Source organism: Coregonus clupeaformis, chromosome 17 (genome assembly GCF_020615455.1).
Source record: "Coregonus clupeaformis isolate EN_2021a chromosome 17, ASM2061545v1, whole genome shotgun sequence".
Taxonomy (NCBI): domain Eukaryota; kingdom Metazoa; phylum Chordata; class Actinopteri; order Salmoniformes; family Salmonidae; genus Coregonus; species Coregonus clupeaformis.
The window spans coordinates 45098649-45121142 of NC_059208.1; the positions used below are offsets into that span (position 1 = coordinate 45098649).

At 43.5% G+C, this 22494-nt stretch overlaps 1 protein-coding gene across 1 annotated transcript; it reads right to left on the reverse strand.

Annotated features, from left to right (window-relative positions):
• Window positions 1-491: 491 nt before the first annotated feature.
• Window positions 492-21195, reverse strand: LOC121586898 (T-complex protein 1 subunit gamma). Its single transcript, XM_041903938.2, has 13 exons — window positions 21087-21195; window positions 20034-20095; window positions 19496-19546; window positions 19316-19378; window positions 19099-19195; window positions 10550-10667; window positions 8299-8485; window positions 7906-8188; window positions 7725-7806; window positions 7298-7478; window positions 2481-2726; window positions 2180-2311; window positions 492-1379 (listed from the first exon to the last, which is right to left on the reverse strand). Exons 1-13 carry the CDS (start codon window positions 21112-21114, stop codon window positions 1287-1289), a joined length of 1623 nt encoding a protein of 540 aa, XP_041759872.2. The 5' UTR covers window positions 21115-21195; the 3' UTR covers window positions 492-1286.
• Window positions 21196-22494: the final 1299 nt, after the last annotated feature.

Sequence of the window (22494 nt, forward strand, 5' to 3'; positions counted from 1 at the left end):
TATGTATGGATAGCCAGGGGCACACTCAGACATAATTTACAAACGAAGCATGTGTGTTTAGTGAGTCCACCAGATCAGAGGCAGTAGGGATGACCAGGGATGTTCTCTTGATAAGTGTGAATTGGACAATTTTCTGTCCTGCTAAGCATTCAAAATGTAACTAGTACTTTTGGGTGTCAGGGAAAATGTATGGAGTAAAAGGTACATACTTCTCTTTAGGAATGTAGTGAAGTAAAAGTTGTCAAAAATATAAATAGTAAAGTACAGATACCCCAAAAATCTACTTAAGTAGAAATACTTATAAGTACTACTTAAGTACTTTACACCACTGGATTTCAGGATGTAGGAAATGTAATGCCACCTTAGCAATTATTGAAACATTTCACCATAGGCTAAGCTACATCATTAACAAAAGTGGTGAGAGAATCATAATCACATCAAACACACATCATGGCTGTCATCAAAGTGAATGAAACAAACATAGGCCTATGTCATTTGTATCCACTTTTATTGAGGTTGATTCAATCACAGGTAACAGCCCCAGGCAAAGGGTAATGGTGGGAAATGTTCTAGTGGAGTAAGAGGATTCAGAACCAGAGACACCATAACTCCAACTATTTCTTACAGAAAAAAAGCGTTCACTCATTGAAATGCAGTAATGCTAGACGATCAAATCCATATAATGCAGCATTTAAAAAGGACCTTCAGAGGTAGACATTGCAGGCTTGAAATCATTTGCAAGGTCTATTTTTTGTTCTAGTATCACAGTGCTTTAGTAGTTCATTCAAATTACTTGTAGGTCACTTGATTTGGTCACCATCCATTGGCAACCGTTCTTCAACTCAAGTCACACAAAGGAGTTCATCCATACAAAGAAATGCCTAGAGTGATAAACCGAGGTAAACCTTGGTCCCAGGAGAACATATTCAGTCACATCTTACACTTACTGCCATAAATACTGCGCAAACACACAAACACACTGACCAAACTAAACTTGAGTGCCTTGGTACCAAATCCAGTACATTCATATGTAATACATGCAACAACCCTATCCCAGTCTGCTTAGACTGTCCATAACAAATGTCATATCTGAGTGAGAGGTTTATAAAACAGTCCTGTCAAGTTTTTATTAATCATATGTACAGGATACACGTGGTATACACCGTCCAACAAAATGCTTACTTGCAGGTTCCTTCGACAATGCAACAACAAGAAATAGCTCAGATTGCCTATTCCTCCATTACCCTCTTCCTCCTCTATGTTCCCAATCCTTCTCTTCTTCCCCTCTACTCGGCGCCCTGTCCTCCTCCTGTCTGCTCATCTCCCTTCTTCTTGTGTCCAGAGACGATGTCGTCGATGCGCAGCAACAAGATGGCCGTCTGGAGAGAGAAAGAAGAAGAATGAGTCCAAGGGAGTAGAACTGCACAGCCAAAACACATGTACAGTGCCTTCAGAAAGTATTCATACCTCTTGACTTAAACATTGTGTTACAGCCTGAATTCAAAATGGATGTAAATTTTTTTTTAAAAATCTCACCCATCTACACACAATAATACCCCATAATGACAAAGTGAAAACATGTTTTTAGACATTTCTGCACATTTATTGAAAATGAAATACAGAAATATCTAATTTACATAAGTATTCAAACCCCTGATTCAATACATGTTAGAATCACCTTTGGCAGCGATTACAGCTGTGAGTCTTTCTGGGTAAGTCTCTAAGAGCTTTGCACACCTGGATTGTACAATATTTGCACATTATAATTTTTTTATTTTAATTCTTCAAGCTCTGTCAAGTTGGTTGTTGATCATTGCTAGACACCCATTTTCAAGTCTTGACATAGATTTTCAAGCCAATTAAAGTCAAAACTGTAACTAGGCCACTAAGGGAAGATTCAATGTAATCTAGGTAAGCAACTCCAGTGTACCAAAAATTAGCAACACCTTCCTAATATTGAGTAAACATGTCTAAAAACATTCCACTTTGACATTATGGGGTATTTTGTGTAGGCCAGTGACAAAATCTCAATTTAATCTATTTAAAATTTAGGCTGTAACAAAATGTGGAAAAAAATCAAGGGGTGTGAATACTTTGAAGGCACTGTACCTAATGAACACTTATGTAGCGCATCTGAATGCCCTCAACATTGTACTGAGCAGGTGGTTGGAAGTCTCACCTCTACTGCAGTCTTGTAGGTCTGAGCCTTGACAGCCAGCGGCTCCCAGATGCCCAGGGCGGTCATGTCAGCTAGGGTGCCAGTCTCTCCGTTCACCCCCCACGACACACTGCCCTCCTGTGTGTGCTTGGCCTGGAGAGAGATATGGAGCTCAGTGAAAAGGCCACTATAATGTACAGTAAAACCTACATCTCCCTTTCACCCCCTCTCTCGCACGCGTTCGCACACTCTCCCATCGGTCTTACTCCGAGATGGTATGAGGTTCTACCTTTGACTCTCTCCGTCTCTGTCGCTCGCTTACCCTGAGGGAGGTGAGCACACGGATGGTGGAGGCGCCACAGTTCTGGATGAGGGTGCGGGGGATGACCTCCAGGGCCTGGGCCAGGGCACGGTAGGGCCACTGCTCCACGCCAGTGAGGGTCTTGGAGAGCTCCATCAGACGCTGGGACACAGCCATCTCGGCAGCGCCACCGCCAGGCAGCAGGCTGGGCTCCAGCAGCACATTGCGGGTCACCTGCATGGCATCCTGCAGGTTACGCTCCACCTCCTGGGAGAGTGGTCAATGGGGGAGAGAGAGAGAGATTTCAGAACACAAGTAAAACCTAATTCAGTCGTTTTACAGCCCTCTAACCAATTGTACTATTATGTTATGTGTTTTTTCGCGTTATTTGCAATTTATTCTGTACATAATGTTTCTGCCACTGTCTCTTATGACCAAAAAGAGCTTCTGGATATCAGGACAGCGATTACTCACCTCGTATTGGACGAAGAGTTTTTCTTCAACGAGTCGGACGTGAAGGATATCCTACAGACACCCGACAAGGCCCAAATCCCTGTCATTCGCATGAGAAAGAGACGGAAATATTGTGGACGTAGGTCGGGGTGCCTTGTAAGGATCCGACTGCGAGCGAGTAAACTGCCTCTTCCATCAATCCTATTGTACAATCATTTGAAAATAAATCAGACCTAAGATTACGGTTATCCTACCAACGGGACATTAAAAACGGTAATATCTTATGTTGTTTCACCGAGTCGTGGCTGAACGACGACATGGATAACGTACCGCTGGTGGGATATACGCTACGTCGGCAGGATAGAACGGCTGACCCCGGTAAGACAAGGGGTGGCGGTCTGTGTATATTTGTAAACAACAGCTGGTGCATAAAATCTAATACTAAGGAAGTCTCGAGGTTTTGCTCGCCTAAGGTAGAGTACCTCATGATAAGCTGTAGACCACACTATTTACCAAGAGAGTTTTCATCTATATTTTTCGTGGCTGTCTATTTACCACCACAAACCGATGCAGGCACTAAGATTGAGTGCAATGAGCTGTATAAGGCCATAAGTAAACAGGAAAACACTCATCCAGAGGCAGCGCTCCTACTGGCCTGAGACTTTAATGCAGGGAAACTTAAATCCTTTCTACCAGCATGTTAAATGTGCAACCAGAGGGGAAAAAAACTCTAGACCACCTTTACTCCACACACACAGAGACGCATACAAAGCTCTCCTTCGCCCTCCATTTGGAAATCTGACCATAATTATATCCTCCTGATTCCTGCTTATAAGCAAAAACTAAAGCAGGAAGCACCAGTGACTCGGTTACTAAGGAAGTGGTCAGATGACGCAGATGCTAAGCTACAGGACTGTTTTTCTAGCACAGACTGGAATATGTTCCGGGATTCTTCCGATAGCATTGAGGAGTACACCACATCAGTCACTGGGTTCATCAATAAGTGCATCGATGACGTCGTCCCCACAGTGACCGTACGTACATACCCCAACCAGAAGCCATGGATTACAGGCAACATCCGCACTGAGCTAAAGGGTAGAGCTACAGCTTTCAAGGAGCGGGACTCTAACCCAGACTCTTTTAAGAAATCCCGCTATGCCCTCAGACCATCAAACAGGCAAAGACTCAATACAGGACTAAGATTGAATCGTACTACACCGGCTCTGACGGTCGTCGGATGTGGCAGGGCTTGAAAACTATTACAGACTACAAAAGGGAAGCACAGCCACGAGCTGCCCAGTGACACAAGCCTAAAAGACGAGCTAAATCACTTATATGCTCGCTTCGAGGCAAGCAACACTGAAGCATGCATGAGAGCATCAGCTCTTCCGGATGACTATGTGATCAAGCTCTCTGTAGCCGATGTGAGTAAGACTTTTAAGCAGGTCAACATTCACAAGGCCGCAGGGCCAGATGGATTACCAGACGGATTACCAGGACGTATACTCTGAGCATTCGCTGACCAACTGACAAGTGTCTTCACTGACATTTTCAACATGTCCCTGACTGAGTCTGTAATACCAACATGTTTCAAGCAGACCACCATAGTTCCTGTGCCCAAGAACACTAAGAACCTGCCTAAATGACTACCGACCCGTAGCACTCACATCTGTAGCCATGAAGTGCTTTGAAAGGCTGGTCATGGCTCACATCAACACCATTATCCCAGAAACCCTAGACCCACTCCAATTTGCATACCGCCCCAACAGATCCACAGATGATGCAATCTCTATTGCACTCCACACTGCCCTTTGCCACCTGGACAAGAGGAACACCTACGTGAGAATGCTATTCATTGACTACAGCTCAGCATTCAACACCATAGTGCCCTCAAAGCTCATCACTAAGCTAAGGACCCTGGGACTAAACACCTCCCTCTGCAACTGGATCCTGGACATCCTGACGGGCCACCCCCACGTGGTAAGGGTAAGTAACAACACATCTGCCACGCTGATCCTCAACACGGGTGTGTGCTCAGTCCCCACCTGTACTCCCTGTTCACCCATGACTGCATGGCCAGGCACGACTCCAACACCATCATTAAGTTTGCCGACGACACAACAGTGGTAGGCCTGATCACCGACAACGATGAGACAGCCTTATAGGGAGGAGGTCAGAAACCTGGCCGTGTGGTGCCAGGACAACAACCTCTCCCTCAACGTGATCAAGACAAAGGAGATGATTGTGGACTACAGGAAAAAGAAGAGGACCGAGCACGCCCCCATTCTCATCGACGGGGCTGTAGTGGAGCAGGTTGAGAGGTTCAAGTTCCTTGGTGTCCACATCACCAACAAACTAACATGGTCCAAGCACACCAAGACAGTCGTAAAGAGGGCATGACAAAACCTATTCGCCCTAAGGAAACTGAAAAGATTTGGCATGGGTCCTCAGATCCTCAAAAGGTTCTACAGCTGCACCATCGAGAGCATCCTGACTGCAACACTGGGGCCAAGCTTCCTGCCATCCAGGACCTCTAGACCAGGTGGTGTCAGAGGAAGAAAATTATCAAAGACTCTAGCCACCCTAGTCATAGACTTTTCTCTCTGCTACCGCACGACAAGTGGTACCGTAGCGCCAAGTATAGGTCCAAAAGGCTTCTTAACAGCTTCTACCCCCAAGCCATAAGACTCCTGAACAGCTAATCATGGCTAGCCGGACTATTTGCATTACCCCCCCACCTCACCCCACCCCCCTCTTTTACACTGCTGCTACTCTGTTTATTATTTATGCATAGTCACTTTAACTCTATCCACATGTACAGTCGTGGTCAAAAGTTTTGAGAACGACACAAATATACATTTTCAAAGTCTGCTGCCTCAGTTTTTATGATGGCAATTTGCATATACTCCAGAATGTTATGAAAAGTGATCAGATGAATTGCAATTAATTGCAAAGTCCCTCTTTGCCATGAAAATGAACTTAATCCCCCAAAAACATTTCCACTGCATTTCAGCCCTGCCACAAAAGGACCAGCTGACATCATGTCAGTGATTCTCTCGTTAACACAGGTGAGAGTGTTGACGAGGACAAGGCTGGAGATCATCTCTGTCATGCTGATTGAGTTAGAATAACAGACTGGAAGCTTTAAAAGGATGGTGGTCATGCCAGCAGTAAAGCATCCTGTGTGGGGTTGCTTCTCAGCCAAGGGCGTGGGCTCACTCACAATTTTGCCTAAGAACACAGCCATGAATAAAGAATGGTACCAACACATCCTCCGAGAGCAACTTCTCCCAACCATCCAAGAACAGTTTGGTGACGAACAATGCCTTTTCCAGCATGATGGAGCACCTTGCCATAAAGCAAAAGTGATAACTAAGTGGCTCGGGGAACCAAACATCTAATGTTGGGTCCATGGCCAGGAAACTCCCCAGACCTTAATCACATTGAGAACTTGTGTTCAATCCTCAAGAGGCGGGTGGACAAACAAAAACCCACAAATTCTGACAAACTCCAAGCATTGATTATGCAAGAATGGGCTGCCATCAGTCAGGATGTGGCCAGAAGTTAATTGACAGTATGCCAGGGCGGATTGCAGAGGTCTTGAAAAAGAAGGGTCAACACTGCAAATATTGACTCTTTGCATAAACTTAATGTAATTGTCAATAAAAGCCTTTGACACTTATGGAATGCTTGTAATTATACTTCAGTATACCATTTACATTTACATTTTAGTCATTTAGCAGACGCTCTTATCCAGAGCGACTTACAGTTAGTCACATTATTATTATACTTTTTTTATTTTTTCATACCCCCTGTGGGAATCGAACCCACAACCCTGGCGTTGCAAACTAAATGCTCTATCAACTGAGCTACATACCATAGTAACATCTGACAAAAATATCTAAAAACACTGAAGCAGCAAACTTTGTGAAGACCAATACCTGTGTCATTCTCAAAACTTTTGACCACGACTGTACATATTACCTAAATTACCTTGACTAACCGGTGCCCCCGCACATTGACTCTGTACCGGTACCCCCTGTATATAACCTCCCTACTGTTATTTTATTTTACTGCTGCTCTTTAATTATTTGCCATTTAAAATTTTTTCTTAAACTGCATTGTTGGTTGAGGGCTTGTAAGTAAGCATTTCACTGTAATGTCTACACCTGTTGTATTCGGCGCATGTGGCAAATAAAATTTGATTTGATAACTTCTGTGACTTATCATTTCAAAAAAGACAGGTTCTAGGAGGGGAGTGTGGGAGCAGAGACTCATCTCATTAACATTATTTTCACTATCATCCCTCTCTTTTTGCACTTAGTGATTGTTGTACAATAAAAAGCGCATATTATTTTGAATGTTTTATACTCTCAGTTTCTCACCGCCAGGATTTCCTTGCTGGCTCCTCTCAGCAGGATGGTGCAGGCTTTGGGGTCTTTGCACTCTGTGACGAAGGTGAAGTACTCGTCTCCAATCTTCTTGATCTCAAACAGGCCCGCCCCCAGGCCCACGTCTTCCTCGCGTAGCTCGTCCGTACGGCTGGCAATGCGTGCGCCACACGCCCTGAGGGGTAACAGGGAAAGAGGTCAGCTTAGTTAGAGCAGTAGTTGTAAAGACCATACACCCTGTTAAAGAGACAGAATGAAACTATGTTAAACCAATAAGCAATGAAAGTGACCGGTCATTTGCTAGATATGTACAGTAACATGATGCAAAACAGAACAGCAAAATTGAAACATGTTTGTTGCGATAATTGTCTCCAATAGTTGATGTAATGTCAAATAAAAATGTTGCTTTCAATTGGCTTACCTGGCGATCCTGTTGTTGTCGGTCTTTCTGACACGGCGAATAGCCGTGATGTTAGCCTTCATCAGGTAGTGCTGAGCCAAGTCTGAAGAGAGAGGCAAAATATAGTCACGGTAAAAATGTCAGTTGCATCAGACATATGCCTTAACAAGAGCAATGCATTTTTAAGCAGTGTGTGTAGTACCCGAGATGCCCTTCTCTGTGAAGATGAGGTCTGGCTTGAGGCGGATGATGTCTTCACAGATCTGCTGGATGTACTCCTCCTCCATCTGCAGGATGCGTGCAAAGTCCTCCTCACGAGTGATCTCAATATCAGTCTGGCTCTCTCCCTTCTTGTACTCCAGGGAGCAGTCCAACAGGACAATGCGCGGATCCTTGATCATTCTGCGCATGCGCGGGTGGGTCACGTCCTTGTTTACCATCACACCTCTCAGCACACACGAGTCCTCGATGATCCCACCGGGAACCTGGACAAACACACACAGACGATAAAGCGGACGTTGATGCTGATCTGATGCAGAAATTGTACTGCACAGGAAAACTGTATGACATTAAAGACACACACTTTGACCCTTACCTTTTCTACTTTGGCGTACTTCTTAATGTCAATCTCCTTGTGTCCGTTCTCCTCCATCTCCACAGTTTTGACGGCATCCAGGGCGATGCTGCAGGCCATGTCAGACCAGCGGCTCAGGGCCTTGGTGTTGATGGCAGAGTTGATGATCTTCAGCATCATCTCCCGGTCGCTCACGTCCACTGGGGTGCTGGGGGGAGGGTAGGGATGGAGGAGAGTTGTTAAACAACTGTTAAGAGTATGAAAGCAGTTGTCACCTAAAACAGTGGTTCTCAAACTGGGGGTCGCGAAAAGGTTTTTGTGGGGGTTGAGCGTGAAATTGAATGGGAAAAATCCATATTTTCCCTACATTTGAATAGGCTACATATACCAATTGTATTGTATATTTATACCTTTGCCTATTCGATCTGGTTACTAACATAGGCCTACAGTATTGTACCAAATTCTTGTCTCAAAATCTTCTAATCTGTGCCTCAGAACCAAAAAGTTGAGTGTCTTGACTCTTGACCAGGCATCAGCACGCAAAGGCAGGCATGCATATCCAGATTAAAGGAGATGATTGTGGACTACAGGAAAAAGAAGAGGACCGAGCACGCCCCCATTTTCATCAACGGGGCTGTAGTGGAGCAGGTTGAGAGCTTCAAGTTCCTTGGTGTCCACATCCCCAACAAACTAACATGGTTCAAGCACACCAAGACAGTCGTGAAGAGGGCAAGACAAAGCCTATTCCCCCTCAGGAGACTGAAAAGACTTGGCATGGGTCCTCAGATCTTCAAAAGGTTCTACAGCTGCACCATCGAGAGCATCTTGACTGGTTGCATCACTGCCTGGTATGGCAACTGCTCGGCCTCTGACCGCAAGGCACTACAGAGGGTAGTGGGTATGGCCCAGTAAATCACTGGGGCCAAGCTTCCTGCCATCCAGGACCTCTATACCAGGCGGTGTCAGAGCAAGGCCCTAAAAATTGTCAGACTCCAGCCACCCTAGTCATAGACTGTTCTCTCTGCTACCGCACGGCAAGCGGTACCGGAGCACCAAGTCTAGGTCCAAGAGGCTTCTAAACAGCTTCTACCCCCAAGCCATAAGACTCCTGAACATCTAATCAAATGGCTACCCAGACTACTTGCATTGCCCCTCCACCCCTCTTTTACGCTGCTGCTACTCTTATCTATGCATAGTCAAGTTAATAACTCAACCTACATGTACATATTACCTCAATTACCTCGACTAACCGGTGCCCCCGCACATTGACTCGGTACCGGTACCCCCTGTATATAGGCTCGTTATTTTTACTGCTGCTCTTTAATGATTTGCTACTTTTATTTCGTATTAGTTTATATAGTATTTTTTTGGAATTCTTTCTTAAAACTGCATTGTTGGTTAAGGGCTTGTAAGTAAGCATTTCACTGTAAGTATTCACCTGTTGTATTCGGCGCATGTGACAAATAACATTTGATTTGATAATGACCAGAAAGCACTGGATTCATTTTCTCCAGTTTTACCTGGCAAAAACATAGTATGTTTATATATAAAATAAAGTTTAGCAATGTGCTACAGACGCATCTTTGCCAGAATAATAGGCTACCTGGCGATTCGTTGATAATTTTCATATTTCAGACAGGCCTAGGTAGGCCATGTTTGGGTGGCTACTGGCTATATGTCTAAAGACATAGCTGTAACATCACACTGCCTTCAATACTTATGGGATGAAGATGTAATAAATTCACCAGAATATGTTACAATATTTGTTAGGAAGAAAAAGGCTGCAGACAGACCATGCTTCCATCTGATCCTGCAACCTCTGCTACATACAGGTCAGCCGTAAGCTGCTTGCTCTGGACTCCAGAGAAGTGACATGATATCCCTAGTTGATATTGGCTGCTAACATGAATGACTTTCACCTCAAAATGCAGGTCTAAAACGTCTCTTGCGTTTTGAAAATGCATCACTGTTTGACAGGTACATTTGCACAGCGATTGTGTGTTTGTGTGTGTGCGTGCGTGCACGGGGGTTTGAGGTTTGAACCACTCCTTTTTGGGGGTCGCCGATCAAAAACATACGGTTTTTGACCTGCATGTTTTGTGACCAGAAACAGTATTTGGGACAAAGCTCTAGACTTCATGTAAATCAAGTATTAATGTCAATCACAGATTTGCATCAAAAGTGAAATTATACATAGATGTTAAGTTAGGATTCAGTCCTTAACGATTAAAAGGTTGTGTGTGTTGGCGGGTGGTAGAGGCTGGAACAGTACCTGATATCTTTGAGCAGGTTGAGCATATCATCCAGGGCTTGTCTGTAGGCGCTGATGACAACTGTCGGGTGCATCTGCTGCTCCAGGAACTGCTCTGATACGGACAGCATCTCCCCCGCTAGAGAGATGTACAAAATTAATGGTCCCCCAGGTTGAGTCGTCAAATTTTCTGGCAGGATCGGCAGCCATGGCTGTCGATGGCCCCTAAAAAAATCCATGCCTTGCGGCCAAAGTGGCCATTGTGCCCTTGGGCTGAATATAATAATTATAATTCCCTTCTCCCAGCTGCCAACCGCCCTGCTCCAAAGCACCTCTCATTCACATGGCTCTCTCAGACATTTAAATTCTTATTAGTCAATGCCCGTCACGTGATCAGGTCCTTCTCACAGGTATTGCAGCTCCAAAGTAGACTACTAGTGATGAAAGACACGTCGGGGATGCAACGGTGCGCGTCCTTCTTATCGAATTCCGTGGTGCATACTGAAGATGTTAGAACTGTCCACGTTTACTTTTCGTCAGCCAACAAGATGATTAACAAACAGCAAAAGCACTAGCCTATGTCAATCTACTATCCCACATATTACAAAAGTTGACCTATTCAATGGGTCAGCTTGACGTTCTGTGCAAGAAAGAAACATTCCAAACAGACTCTCTGGGACAGTTGTGGGACGATAGATCCCAAATTAATACAACCACTGTACAAACAAACAAACTTTTAAAAGCAATTGAGGCTGATGCAACAGATAAGAACTTTCAGATTAAAATGTTGATAAACTATTTCGCCACATAAGCGTAGCAACAAGCACACAGCAGCAGGTTATACACGCAAATGTTTCAACATTCAATTAGCAGGAAAACACTGTTCTCCAAAGCACACCGCATGGGTTGTTAATATGACTAGGATTGTGTCTTTGGCTGCTGGACAATGAAAGAAAGTTGAGAGCACAAGATAAATACTGGTTTCAATGGCATACGACAAAGTGTTTATAAAATAATCCCTTTAACATTCCTATGATCGGAAAACACGGTAAGACATGCCTCATAAAATGACCCAAAAAATGTCCAGGTTTTAAACAATTACGTTTATGGTTAAATCGTTTCAAAATGTTCAATGCCTCCGCTCAGATTACAAGGTGGCCTATCTGAACGAACAGTGCCTCGAGTATGAATATCAAGCCTTTAGATGTTAATATTAATTATATTCCTCAAACATGAATGAGATATATATACAGTGGGGAGAACAAGTATTTGATACACTGCCGATTTTGCAGGTTTTCCTACTTACAAAGCATGTAGAGGTCTGTAATTTTTATCATAGGTACACTTCAACTGTGAGAGACGGAATCTAAAACAAAAATCCAGAAAATCACATTGTATGATTTTTAAGTAATTAATTTGCATTTTATTGCATGACATAAGTATTTGATCACCTACCAACCAGTAAGAATTCCGGCTCTCACAGACCTGTTGGTTTTTCTTTAAGAAGCCCTCCTGTTCTCCACTCATTACCTGTATTAACTGCACCTGTTTGAACTCGTTACCTGTATAAAAGACACCTGTCCACACACTCAAACAGACTCCAACCTCTCCACAATGGCCAAGACCAGAGAGCTGTGTAAGGACATAAAATGGTAGACCTGCACAAGGCTGGGATGGGCTACAGGACAATCGGCAAGCAGCTTGGTGAGAAGGCAACAACTGTTGGCGCAATTATTAGAAAATGGAAGAAGAAGTTCAAGATGACGGTCAATCACCCTCGGTCTGGGGCTCCATGCAAGATCTCACCTCGTGGGGCATCAATGATCATGAGGAAGGTGAGGGATCAGCCCAGAACTACACGGCAGGACCTGGTCAATGACCTGAAGAGAGCTGGGACCACAGTCTCAAAGAAAACCATTAGTAACACACTACGCCGTCATGGATTAAAATCCTGCAGCGCACGCAAGGTCCCCCTGCTCAAGCCAGCGCATTTCCAGGCCCGTCTGAAGTTTGCCAATGACCATCTGGATGACCCAGAGGAGGAATGGGAGAAGGTCATGTGGTCTGATGAGACAAAAATAGAGCTTTTTGGTCTAAACTCCACTCGCCGTGTATGGAGGAAGAAGAAGGATGAGTACAACCCCAAGAACACCATCCCAACCGTGAAGCATGGAGGTGGAAACATCATTCTTTGGGGATGCTTTTCTGCAAAGGGGACAGGACGACTGCACCGTATTGAGGGGAGGATGGATGGTGCCATGTATCGCGAGATCTTGGCCAACAACCTCCTTCCCTCAGTAAGAGCATTGAAGATGGGTCGTGGCTGGGTCTTCCAGCATGACAACGACCCGAAACACACAGCCAGGGCAACTAAGGAGTGGCTCCGTAAGAAGCATCTCAAGGTCCTGGAGTGGCCTAGCCAGTCTCCAGACCTGAACCCAATAGAAAATCTTTGGAGGGAGCTGAATGTCCGTATTGCCCAGCGACAGCACCGAAACCTGAAGGATCTGGAGAAAGTCTGTATGGAGGAGTGGGCCAAAATCCCTGCTGCAGTGCGTGCAAACCTGGTCAAGACCTACAGGAAACGTATGATCTCTAATTGCAAACAAAGGTTTCTGTTCCAAATATTAAGTTCTGCTTTTCTGATGTATCAAATACTTATGTCATGCAATAAAATGCAAATTAATTACTTATAAATCATACAATGTGATTTTCTGGATTTTTGTTTTAGATTCCGTCTCTCACAGTTGAAGTGTACCTATGATAAAAATTACAGACCTCTACATGCTTTGTAAGTAGGAAAACCTGCAAAATCGGCAGTGTATCAAATACTTGTTCTCCCCACTGTGTGTGTGTGTGTGTGTATATATACACACACAACCGTTCAAAAGTTTGGGGTCACTTAGAAAATGTCCTTGTTATTTTAAAAATTGGGATTTTTTTTAATTTTCTTTCGAACACATCAAATTGATCAGAAATACAGTGTAGACATTGTTAATGTTGTAAATGGCTATTGTAGCTGGAAATGGCTGCTTTTTCATGGAATATCTACACAGGCGTACAGAGGCCCATTATCAGCAAGCATCAGTCCTGTGTTCCAATGGCACGTTGTGTTTGCGAATCCAAGTTTATCATTTTAAATGGCTAATTGATCATTAGAAAACCCTTTTGCAATTATGTTAGCACAGCTGAAAACTGTTGTTCTGATTAAAGAAGCAATAAAACGGGCCTTCTTGTGACTAGTTGAGTATCTGGAGCATCAGCAATTGTGGGTTCGATTACAGGCTCAAAATGGCCAGAAATAAAGAACTTTCTTTTTAAACTCGTCAGTCTATTCTTGTTCTAAGAAATTAAGGCTATTCCATGCGAGAAATTGCCAAGAAACTGAAGATCTCGTAAAACGCTGTGTACTACTCCCTTCACAGAACAGCGCAAACTGCCTCTAACCAGAATAGAAAGAGGAGTGGGAGGCCAGCATCCCGGAGTCGCCTTTTCACTGTTGACGTTGAGACTGGTGTTTTGCGGGTACTATTTAATGAAGCTGCCAATTGAGGACCTGTGAGGCGTCTGTTTCTCAAACTAGACACTAATGTATTTGTCCTCTTGCTCAGTTTTGCACCGGGGCCTCCCACTCCTCTTTCTATTCTGATTTTGACTTGTTTTAAGGACATTACATCAAAGTTGGATCAGCCTGTAGTGTGGTTTTCCACTTTAATTTTGAGGGTGACTCCAAATCCAGACCTCCATGGGTTGATAAATTTGATTTCCATTGATAATTTGTGTGATTTTGTTGTCAGCACATTCAACTATGTAAAGAAAAAAGTATTTAATAAGATTATTTCATTCATTCAGATCTAGGATGTGTTATTTTAGTGTTCCCTTTATTTTTTTGAGCAGTGTATGTATGTTTGCGCACACACACAGTTGAAGTCAGAAGTTTACATACACCTTAGTCAAATACATTTAAACTCAGTTTCACAGTTCCTGACATTTAATCCTAGTAAAAAATTCCCTGTCTTAGGTCAGTTAGGATCACCACTTTATTTTAAGAATGTGAAATGTCAGAATAACAGTAAAGAGTGATTTATTTCAGCTTTAATTTCTTTCATCACATTCCCAGTGGGTCAGAAATTTACATACACTCAATTAGTATTTGGTAGCATTGCCTTTCAATTGTTTAACTTGGGTCAAATGTTTTGGGTAGCCTTCCACAAGCTTCCCACAATAAGTTGGGTGAATTTTGGCCCATTCCTCCTGACAGAGCTGGTGTAACTGAGTCAGGTTTGTAGGCCTCCTTGCTCGCACGTGCCTTTTCAGTTCTGCCCACAAATGTTCTATAGGATTGAGGTCAGGGCTTTGTGATGGCCACTCCAATACCTTGACTTTGTTGTCCTTAAGCATACTTCCAAAGTTGTGGCAAAATGTCTTGGGGTCATTGTCCATTTGGAAAACCCATTTGCGACCAAGCTTTAACTTCCTGACTGATGTTTTGAGATGTTGCTTCAATATATCCACATAATTTTCCTTCCTCATGATGCCATCTATTTTGTGAAGTGCACCAGTCCCTCCTGCAGAAAAGCACCCCCACAGCATGATGCTGCCACCCCCGTGCTTCACGGTTGGGATGGTGTTCTTCGGCTTGCAAGCACCCCCTTTTTCCTCCAAACATAACATTGATCATTATGGCCAAACAGTTCTATTTTTGTTTAATCAGACCAGAGGACATTTCTCCAAAAAGTACGATCTTTGTCCCCATGTGCAGTTGCAAACCGTAGTCTGGCTTTTTTATGGCGGTTTTGGAGCAGTGGCTTCTTTCTTGCTGAGCGGGCTTTCAGGTTATGTCAATATAGGACTCGTTTTACTGTGGATATAGATACTTTTGTACCTGTTTCCTCCAGCATCTTCACAAGGTCCTTTGCTGTTGTTCTGGGATTGATTTGCATTTTACGCACCAAAGTACGTTCATCTCTAGGAGACAGAACGCGTCTCCTTCCTGAGCAGTATAACAGCTGTGTAGTCCCATGGTGTTTATACAGTAGGGAAAAAAGTATTTAGTCAGCCACCAAATTGTGCAAGTTCTCCCACTTAAGATGAGGCCTGTAATTTTCATCATAGGTACACGTCAACTATTACAGACAAAATGAGAAAAAAAATCCAGAAAAATCACATTGTAGGATTTTTTAATGAATTTATTTCCAAATTATGGTGGAAAATAAGTATTTGGTCAATAACAAACGTTTCTCAATAATTTGTTATATACCCTTTGTTGGCAATGACAGGTCAAATGTTTTCTGTAAGTCTTCACAAGGTTTTCACACACTGTTGCTGGTATTTTGGCCCATTCCTCCATACAGATCTCCTCTAGAGCAGTGATGTTTTGGGGCTGTCGCTGGGCAACACAGACTTTCAACTCCCTCCAAAGATTTTCTATGGGGTTGAGATCTGGAGACTGGCTAGGCCACTCCAGGACCTTGAAATGCTTCTTACGAAGCCACTCCTTCGTTGCCCGGGCGGTGTGTTTGGGATCATTGTCATGCTGAAAGACCCAGCCACGTTTCATCTTCAATGCCCTTGCTGATGGAAGGAGGTTCACTCAAAATCTCATGATACATGGCCCCATTCATTCTTTCCTTTACACGGATCAGTCGTCCTGGTCCCTTTGCAGAAAAACTGCCCCAAAGCATGATGTTTCCACCCCCATGCTTCACAGTAGGTATGGTGTTCTTTGGATGCAACTCAGCATTCTTTGTCCTCCAAACACGACGAGTTGAGTTTTTACCAAAAAGTTCTATTTTGGTTTCATCTGACCATATGACATTCTCCCAATCCTCTTCTGGATCATCCAAATGCACTCTAGCAAACTTCAGACGGGCCTGGACATGTACTGGCTTAAGAAGGGGCACATGTCTGGCACTGCAGGATTTGAGTCCCTGGCGGCGTAGTGTGTTACTGATGGTAGGCTTTGTTACTTTGGTCCCAGCTCTCTGCAGGTCATTCACTAGGTCCCCCCGTGTAGTTCTGGGATTTTTGCTCACCGTTCTTGTGATCATTTTGTCCCCACGGGGTGAGATCTTGCGTGGAGCCCCAGATCGAGGGAGATTATCAGTGGTCTTGTATGTCTTCCATTTCCTAATAATTGCTCCATTTCCCATTCCTAATGATTTCTTCAAACCAAGCTGCTTACCTATTGCAGATTCAGTCTTCCCAGCCTGGTGCAGGTCTACAATTTTGTTTCTGGTGTCCTTTGACAGCTCTTTGGTCTTGGCCATAGTGGAGTTTGGAGTGTGACTGTTTGAGGTTGTGGACAGGTGTCTTTTATACTGATAACAAGTTCAAACAGGTGCCATTAATACAGGTAACGAGTGGAGGACAGGGAAGCCTCTTAAAGAAGAAGTTACAGGTCTGTGAGAGCCAGAAATCTTGCTTGTTTGTAGGTGACCAAATACTTATTTTCCACCATAATTTGCAAATAAATTCATTAAAAATCCTACAATGTGATTTTCTGGATTTTTTTATTCTCAATTTGTCTGTCATAGTTGACGTGTACCTATGATGAAAAGTACAGGCCTCTCATCTTTTTAAGTGGGAGAACTTGCACAATTGGTGGCTGACTAAATACTTTTTTTCCCCACTGTACTTGCATACTATTGTTTGTACAGATGAACGTGGTACCTTCAGGTGTTTGGAAATTAATCCTGAGGATGAACCAGACTTGTGGATGTCTACAATTGGGCTCCCGAGTGGCACAGTTGTCTAAGGCACTGCATCTCAGTGCTTGAGGCATCACTACAGACCCCCTGGTTCGATTCCAGGCTGTAACACAACTGGCCATGATTGGGAGTCCCATAGGGCGGTGCACAATTGGCCCAGCGTCGTCCGGGTGTCACGGTTTCGGCCGAGACTGCTCCTCCTCCTGGTTCGGGCAGGCTTCGGCGAGCGCCGTCCCCGGAGTACTAGCTGCCACCGCTCTATGTTTCTGCAGTCGATTGCTTTTGTCGTCTTTATCACCTGTGGCCAGTTGTGTGTTGATTGCGTGCACTATAAGTTCCTTGTTTTGTGTTAGTAATATTGTGTGTTGTTTCTCTCTGTCATTTTGTTCGGAGCTGCGTGTTCGCATTCTGTTTGTTTCATGTTTAGTGTTTACGCGTGTTTGCGTAATTCTCCCTCGCCTCTTGTTTTTCGAGGTCGTGTATTTTGGACAGTCTACTTTGTTTTATTAAAGACTGTTGGACTTTACCTCTGTGTCCTGCGCCTGACTCCTCCACCACATCCACATCGGTTCCCTCCTGACACCGGGTTTGTCCGGTGTAGGCAGTCATTGTAAATAAGAATTTGTTCTTAACTGACTTGCCTAATTAAATAAAGATAAAATAAATAAATATATCTTAGATTCTTCAAAGTGGTCACCCTTTGCCTTGATGACAGCTTTGCACACTCTTGGCATTCTCTCAACCAGCTTCATGAGGAACGCTTTTCCAACAGTCTTGAAGGAGTTCTCACATATGCGGAGCACTTGTTGGCTGCTTTTCCTTCACTCTGCAGTCCAACTCATCCCAAAACATCTCAATTGGGTTGAGGTCGGAGATGCTGTGGTAGCCATGTTGGTTAAGTGTGCCTTGAATTCTAAATAAATCAACGACAGTGTCACCAGCAAAGCACCCCCACACCATCACACCTCCTCCTCCATGCTTCACGGTGGGAACCACACATGCGGAGATCATCCATTCACCTACCCTGCGTCTCAAAAAGACAAGGCGGTTGGAACCAAAAATCTCAAATTTGGACTCATCAGACCAAAGGATAGATTTCCACCGGTCTAATGTCCATTGCTCATGTTTCTTAGCCCAAGCAAGTCTCTTCTTCTTATTGTGTCCTTTAGTAGTGGTTTCTTTGCAGCAATTCGACCATGAAGGCCTGACTCATCCAGTCTCCTCTGAACAGTTGATGTTGAGTTGTGTCTGTTCCTTGAACTCTGAAGCATTTATTTGGGCTGCAATCTGTGGTACAGTTAACGCTAATGAACTTATCCTCTGCAGCAGAGGTAACTGGATCTTCCTTTCCTGTGGTGGTCCTCATGAGAGCCAGTTTCATCATAGCACTTGATGGTTTTTGCGACTGCACTTGAAGAAACTGTCAAAGTTCTAGAGATTTTCCGTATTGACTGACCTTCATGTCTTAAAGTAATGATGGACTGTCATTTGTCTTTGCTTATTTGAGCTGTTCTTGCCATAATATGGACTTGATCTTTTACAAAATAGGGCTGGCTATCTTCTGTATACCAACCCTACCTTGTCACAACAAAACTGACTGTCTCGAACGCATTAAGGAGGAAAGAAATTCCACAAATTAACTTTTAAGGCACACCTGTTAATTGAAATGCATTCCAGGTGACTACCTCTTGATTTTGAGGGCCAAATGGCCTTGCCCCTAAAATCATGAAATTCCAGGCCTGGTTGAGACACAGGAGTAATACAAGTAATACATGAGGAATAGGCTGGATTGGATTACTAGTGTACTACTACTATGAGAATAGACCTGAAGGTTACAGTGTTGGGCATGTGGTGACTCACCCAGGATGATGACAGAGGTGGTGCCGTCTCCCACCTCCTCGTCCTGAGTGCGGCTGATCTCAATCATGGACTTGGCAGCCGGGTGCTGGACCTGGATCTGTGTATGTGGAAGCAGAGATAGAAGGAATGAGGTTGGCTTTACACTGGGGCACTGAACACTGATATTTTCTGCATGGAAGTAGACGTATGGGAATCATAGCAAGTGTGCTCTTCTCACCTCTCTCAGGATAGCGTTGCCATCGTTGGTCATCACGATCCCACCCATGGGGTCCAACAGCATCTTCACACACAGACACTCAAAGCATGTTATGGTTTCCGAATTCAAGTACTACCATAAAGTATGTTCCAGGCAAAACAGTGACAAAAACCTGAGGATAAAAAGAAACCTATAGCTCACCTTCATCATGGCCCTTGGTCCCAGGCATGTTCTAATGACGTCTGCGATCGTCTACAACACACACGAAAAAAGGTTTATCTAGGCAGTGTCAAAAGACAATGCATCATGGCTATCCTACATTCCTCATAAATTGAGCTACAGTAGCAATGTACTGGGTAGGGCTGTGACAATACCAGTATCACAATATTCTTTCCATGGCAAAAATGAAAACAAAGCAGATTAAACTCTTTGGTCCTTAAACACCTGCTATATGTAAAATATTGTGTGCTATAGCTTGGAAATTAAATGTAACTCTAGATGACAACATAATGACGTTTGTTTCCAACATTAGGGCTGTTTTCCTAAAGAAGTGAAGTCTGCTTCATGTTTTGTTTCCTTGCCACAATGCTAACGATTATCGCGATACTGGTATCATCCCAGCCCTAGTCCTGGTCCTCATAGACAGCAATTAAACATCCAATTATGTTGAAATAACATAGCTAGAACCCATGTTAATTCTACCAAGTACTGTGGAAGACACCAAATAATGAGACCTCACCTTGGCTGCACTGATATTTCCCGTCTGAACCTTCCGTCCAGACTCCCTCTTCATATTCTGGCCTGTAGGGGAACATGAGAACAAAGTTAATACTATATTGTTTATGTTGTTTAAAATTGTGCAGACCAAAACATCATTACAGCAATTAGTCTAGTTAACTCTGGGATCCAACCAGTCTACGTTTGTTCTGCACCTTTTGATTTACATGTACAAATTAAGATCCCACATCTGTAGCTCGAGAACTACCTACATCACACAATAGTTAGCTAGGCATATCATGTGTGTGGATTATGGATGTCTCATTTTGGAAGGCTGATATGTTATACTGTAATAATATGCCTTGCTGCTAACAGATAGATAAGCTACACACAAATACAGCACCAAAGTTGGCTTAATTCATCTGACATGCTAGCTACTGACATGCAGGAGCTGTCTAATGTTGACATGCCTGGAAGCTCCAACGACCAGGTTCAAATCCCAGTGATTTGAGTCAATCTTTGTTTGTTTCACTAATATGTTGCCAAACAGCTGGGCAGGACTCCCATGTTTTCAGCCCCAATTGGTCAACAGCAACCTAAGTAGCTAAAGTTAGCTAGCAAGAAATGATTGTCAATGTGTAACGTCATTGCAAAATGTATTCTTGAGAATGGACATTTGAGTTGAGCACTTAGCTAGCGGTTGTGTAAAATGCACTGTAGCCAGCCAGATAAGTTTGTTGTAACGTTATGATGTATGAAAATGTATGCACTCACTAACTGTAAGTCGCTCTGGATATGAGCGTCTGCTAAATGACTAAAATGTAAATGACGTTACGGTCAAGAAAGTCATACAAAGAGCTAGTTAGCCTCCTAGCTAAATACTTTGCTAACGCTAGCTAGCGAACACTGTCAGTTGTCGGCAAGGAAGCAGAAGCACATGCTTTGTTGCTGGCTAGCTATGTAGCCTGTATTGGCCGCTTGTCGGGATATTACAAACGACAGAAACATCAAAATGCGTCACATTTCCACAAAAATCAAAGTTATGATGTTGCTTATGGTTTTTCTATTTACTTACTCAGCACGAGAACCTGTTGGCCCATCATTGTGACAGCGTGTGTGGGACAACGGTCTGGAACCTTCTGGCCAGCACAAGAGGAAGAAGCTCCAGATGCCGGCCAGATTCCTTCCAGTGTCTTAACCAATAACTTTCGAGAAAAACATGATGTACTGTGATTTCCACCAATTAGGGAGACAGGGTAAATGCAGGCGGATTAAAGGGGAGGCGAGTATGTACATGGCATCATTGTGAAACACACCCTGTACCATATATTCATTGCCCTGTACAAAGCCAAGCAACTACATATACAGTAATCCAATATTGACTTGACCCTTTCTGAAATTCCTGTCGTTTAATTGAAACAATTATATATAATAAATCAATACCAAACCACTAATGCAGGGATCATCAACTAGATTGTAGCTCAGTTGGTAGAGCATGGCGTTTGCAACGCCAGGGTTGTGGGTTCGATAAAATAATGTATGCGCTAACTGTAAATCGCTCTGGATAAGAGCGTCTGCTAAATGACTAAAATGTAAATGTAATGTAGATTCAGCCGCGGGCCGATTTTTACTGGAGCGGCTGGTCGGGGACGGGAACATAATTATAAATAATTTGTAGACAGCAAATTGACCACAAGAAACCCAAACAGATATAATGTTTGACTAAAACAATCATTTCAAACCTTGCTTACATTTGTATACGATTACGTCTCTCTATTATGTGTGGGAATACTTGGGAACAGATTTCTTAAATTAAAATCACTTTGAGCTGATTTCCTGGTGTTTTTACAGTCTTTTATGCTGAACAAAAATATAAACGCAACATGCAACAATTATATTGATTTTACAGAGTTACAGTTCATATGAGGAAATCAGCCGATTGAAATAAATTCATTAGGTCCTAATCTATGGATTTCACATGAATGCGAATACAGATATGCATCTGTTGGTCACAGATACCTTACAACAACAAAAATGGGCCTCACAATGGGCCTCAGGATCTCGTCACGGTATTTTTGTGCATTCAAATGGCCATCGATAAAATGCAATTGTGTTTGTTGTCCGTAGCTTATGCCTGCCTGCCCATACCATAACCCCACTGCCAGCATGGGGCACTTTGTTCAATGTTAACATCAGCAAACCGCTTGCCCACAACACACCATACACGGGTCTGCGGTTGTGAGGCCAGTTGGACATGCTGCCAAATTCTCTAAAAGGAGAGAAATTAACATTCAATTCTCTGGCAACAGCTCTGGTGGACATTCCTGCAGCCAGCATTCCAATTGCATGCTCCCTCAAAACTTGAGACACCTGTGGTATTGTGTTGTGTGACAAAACTGCACATTTTAGAGTGGCCTTTATTGTCCCCTGCACAAGGTGCACCTGTGTAATGATCATGCTGTTTAATCAGATTATTGATATGC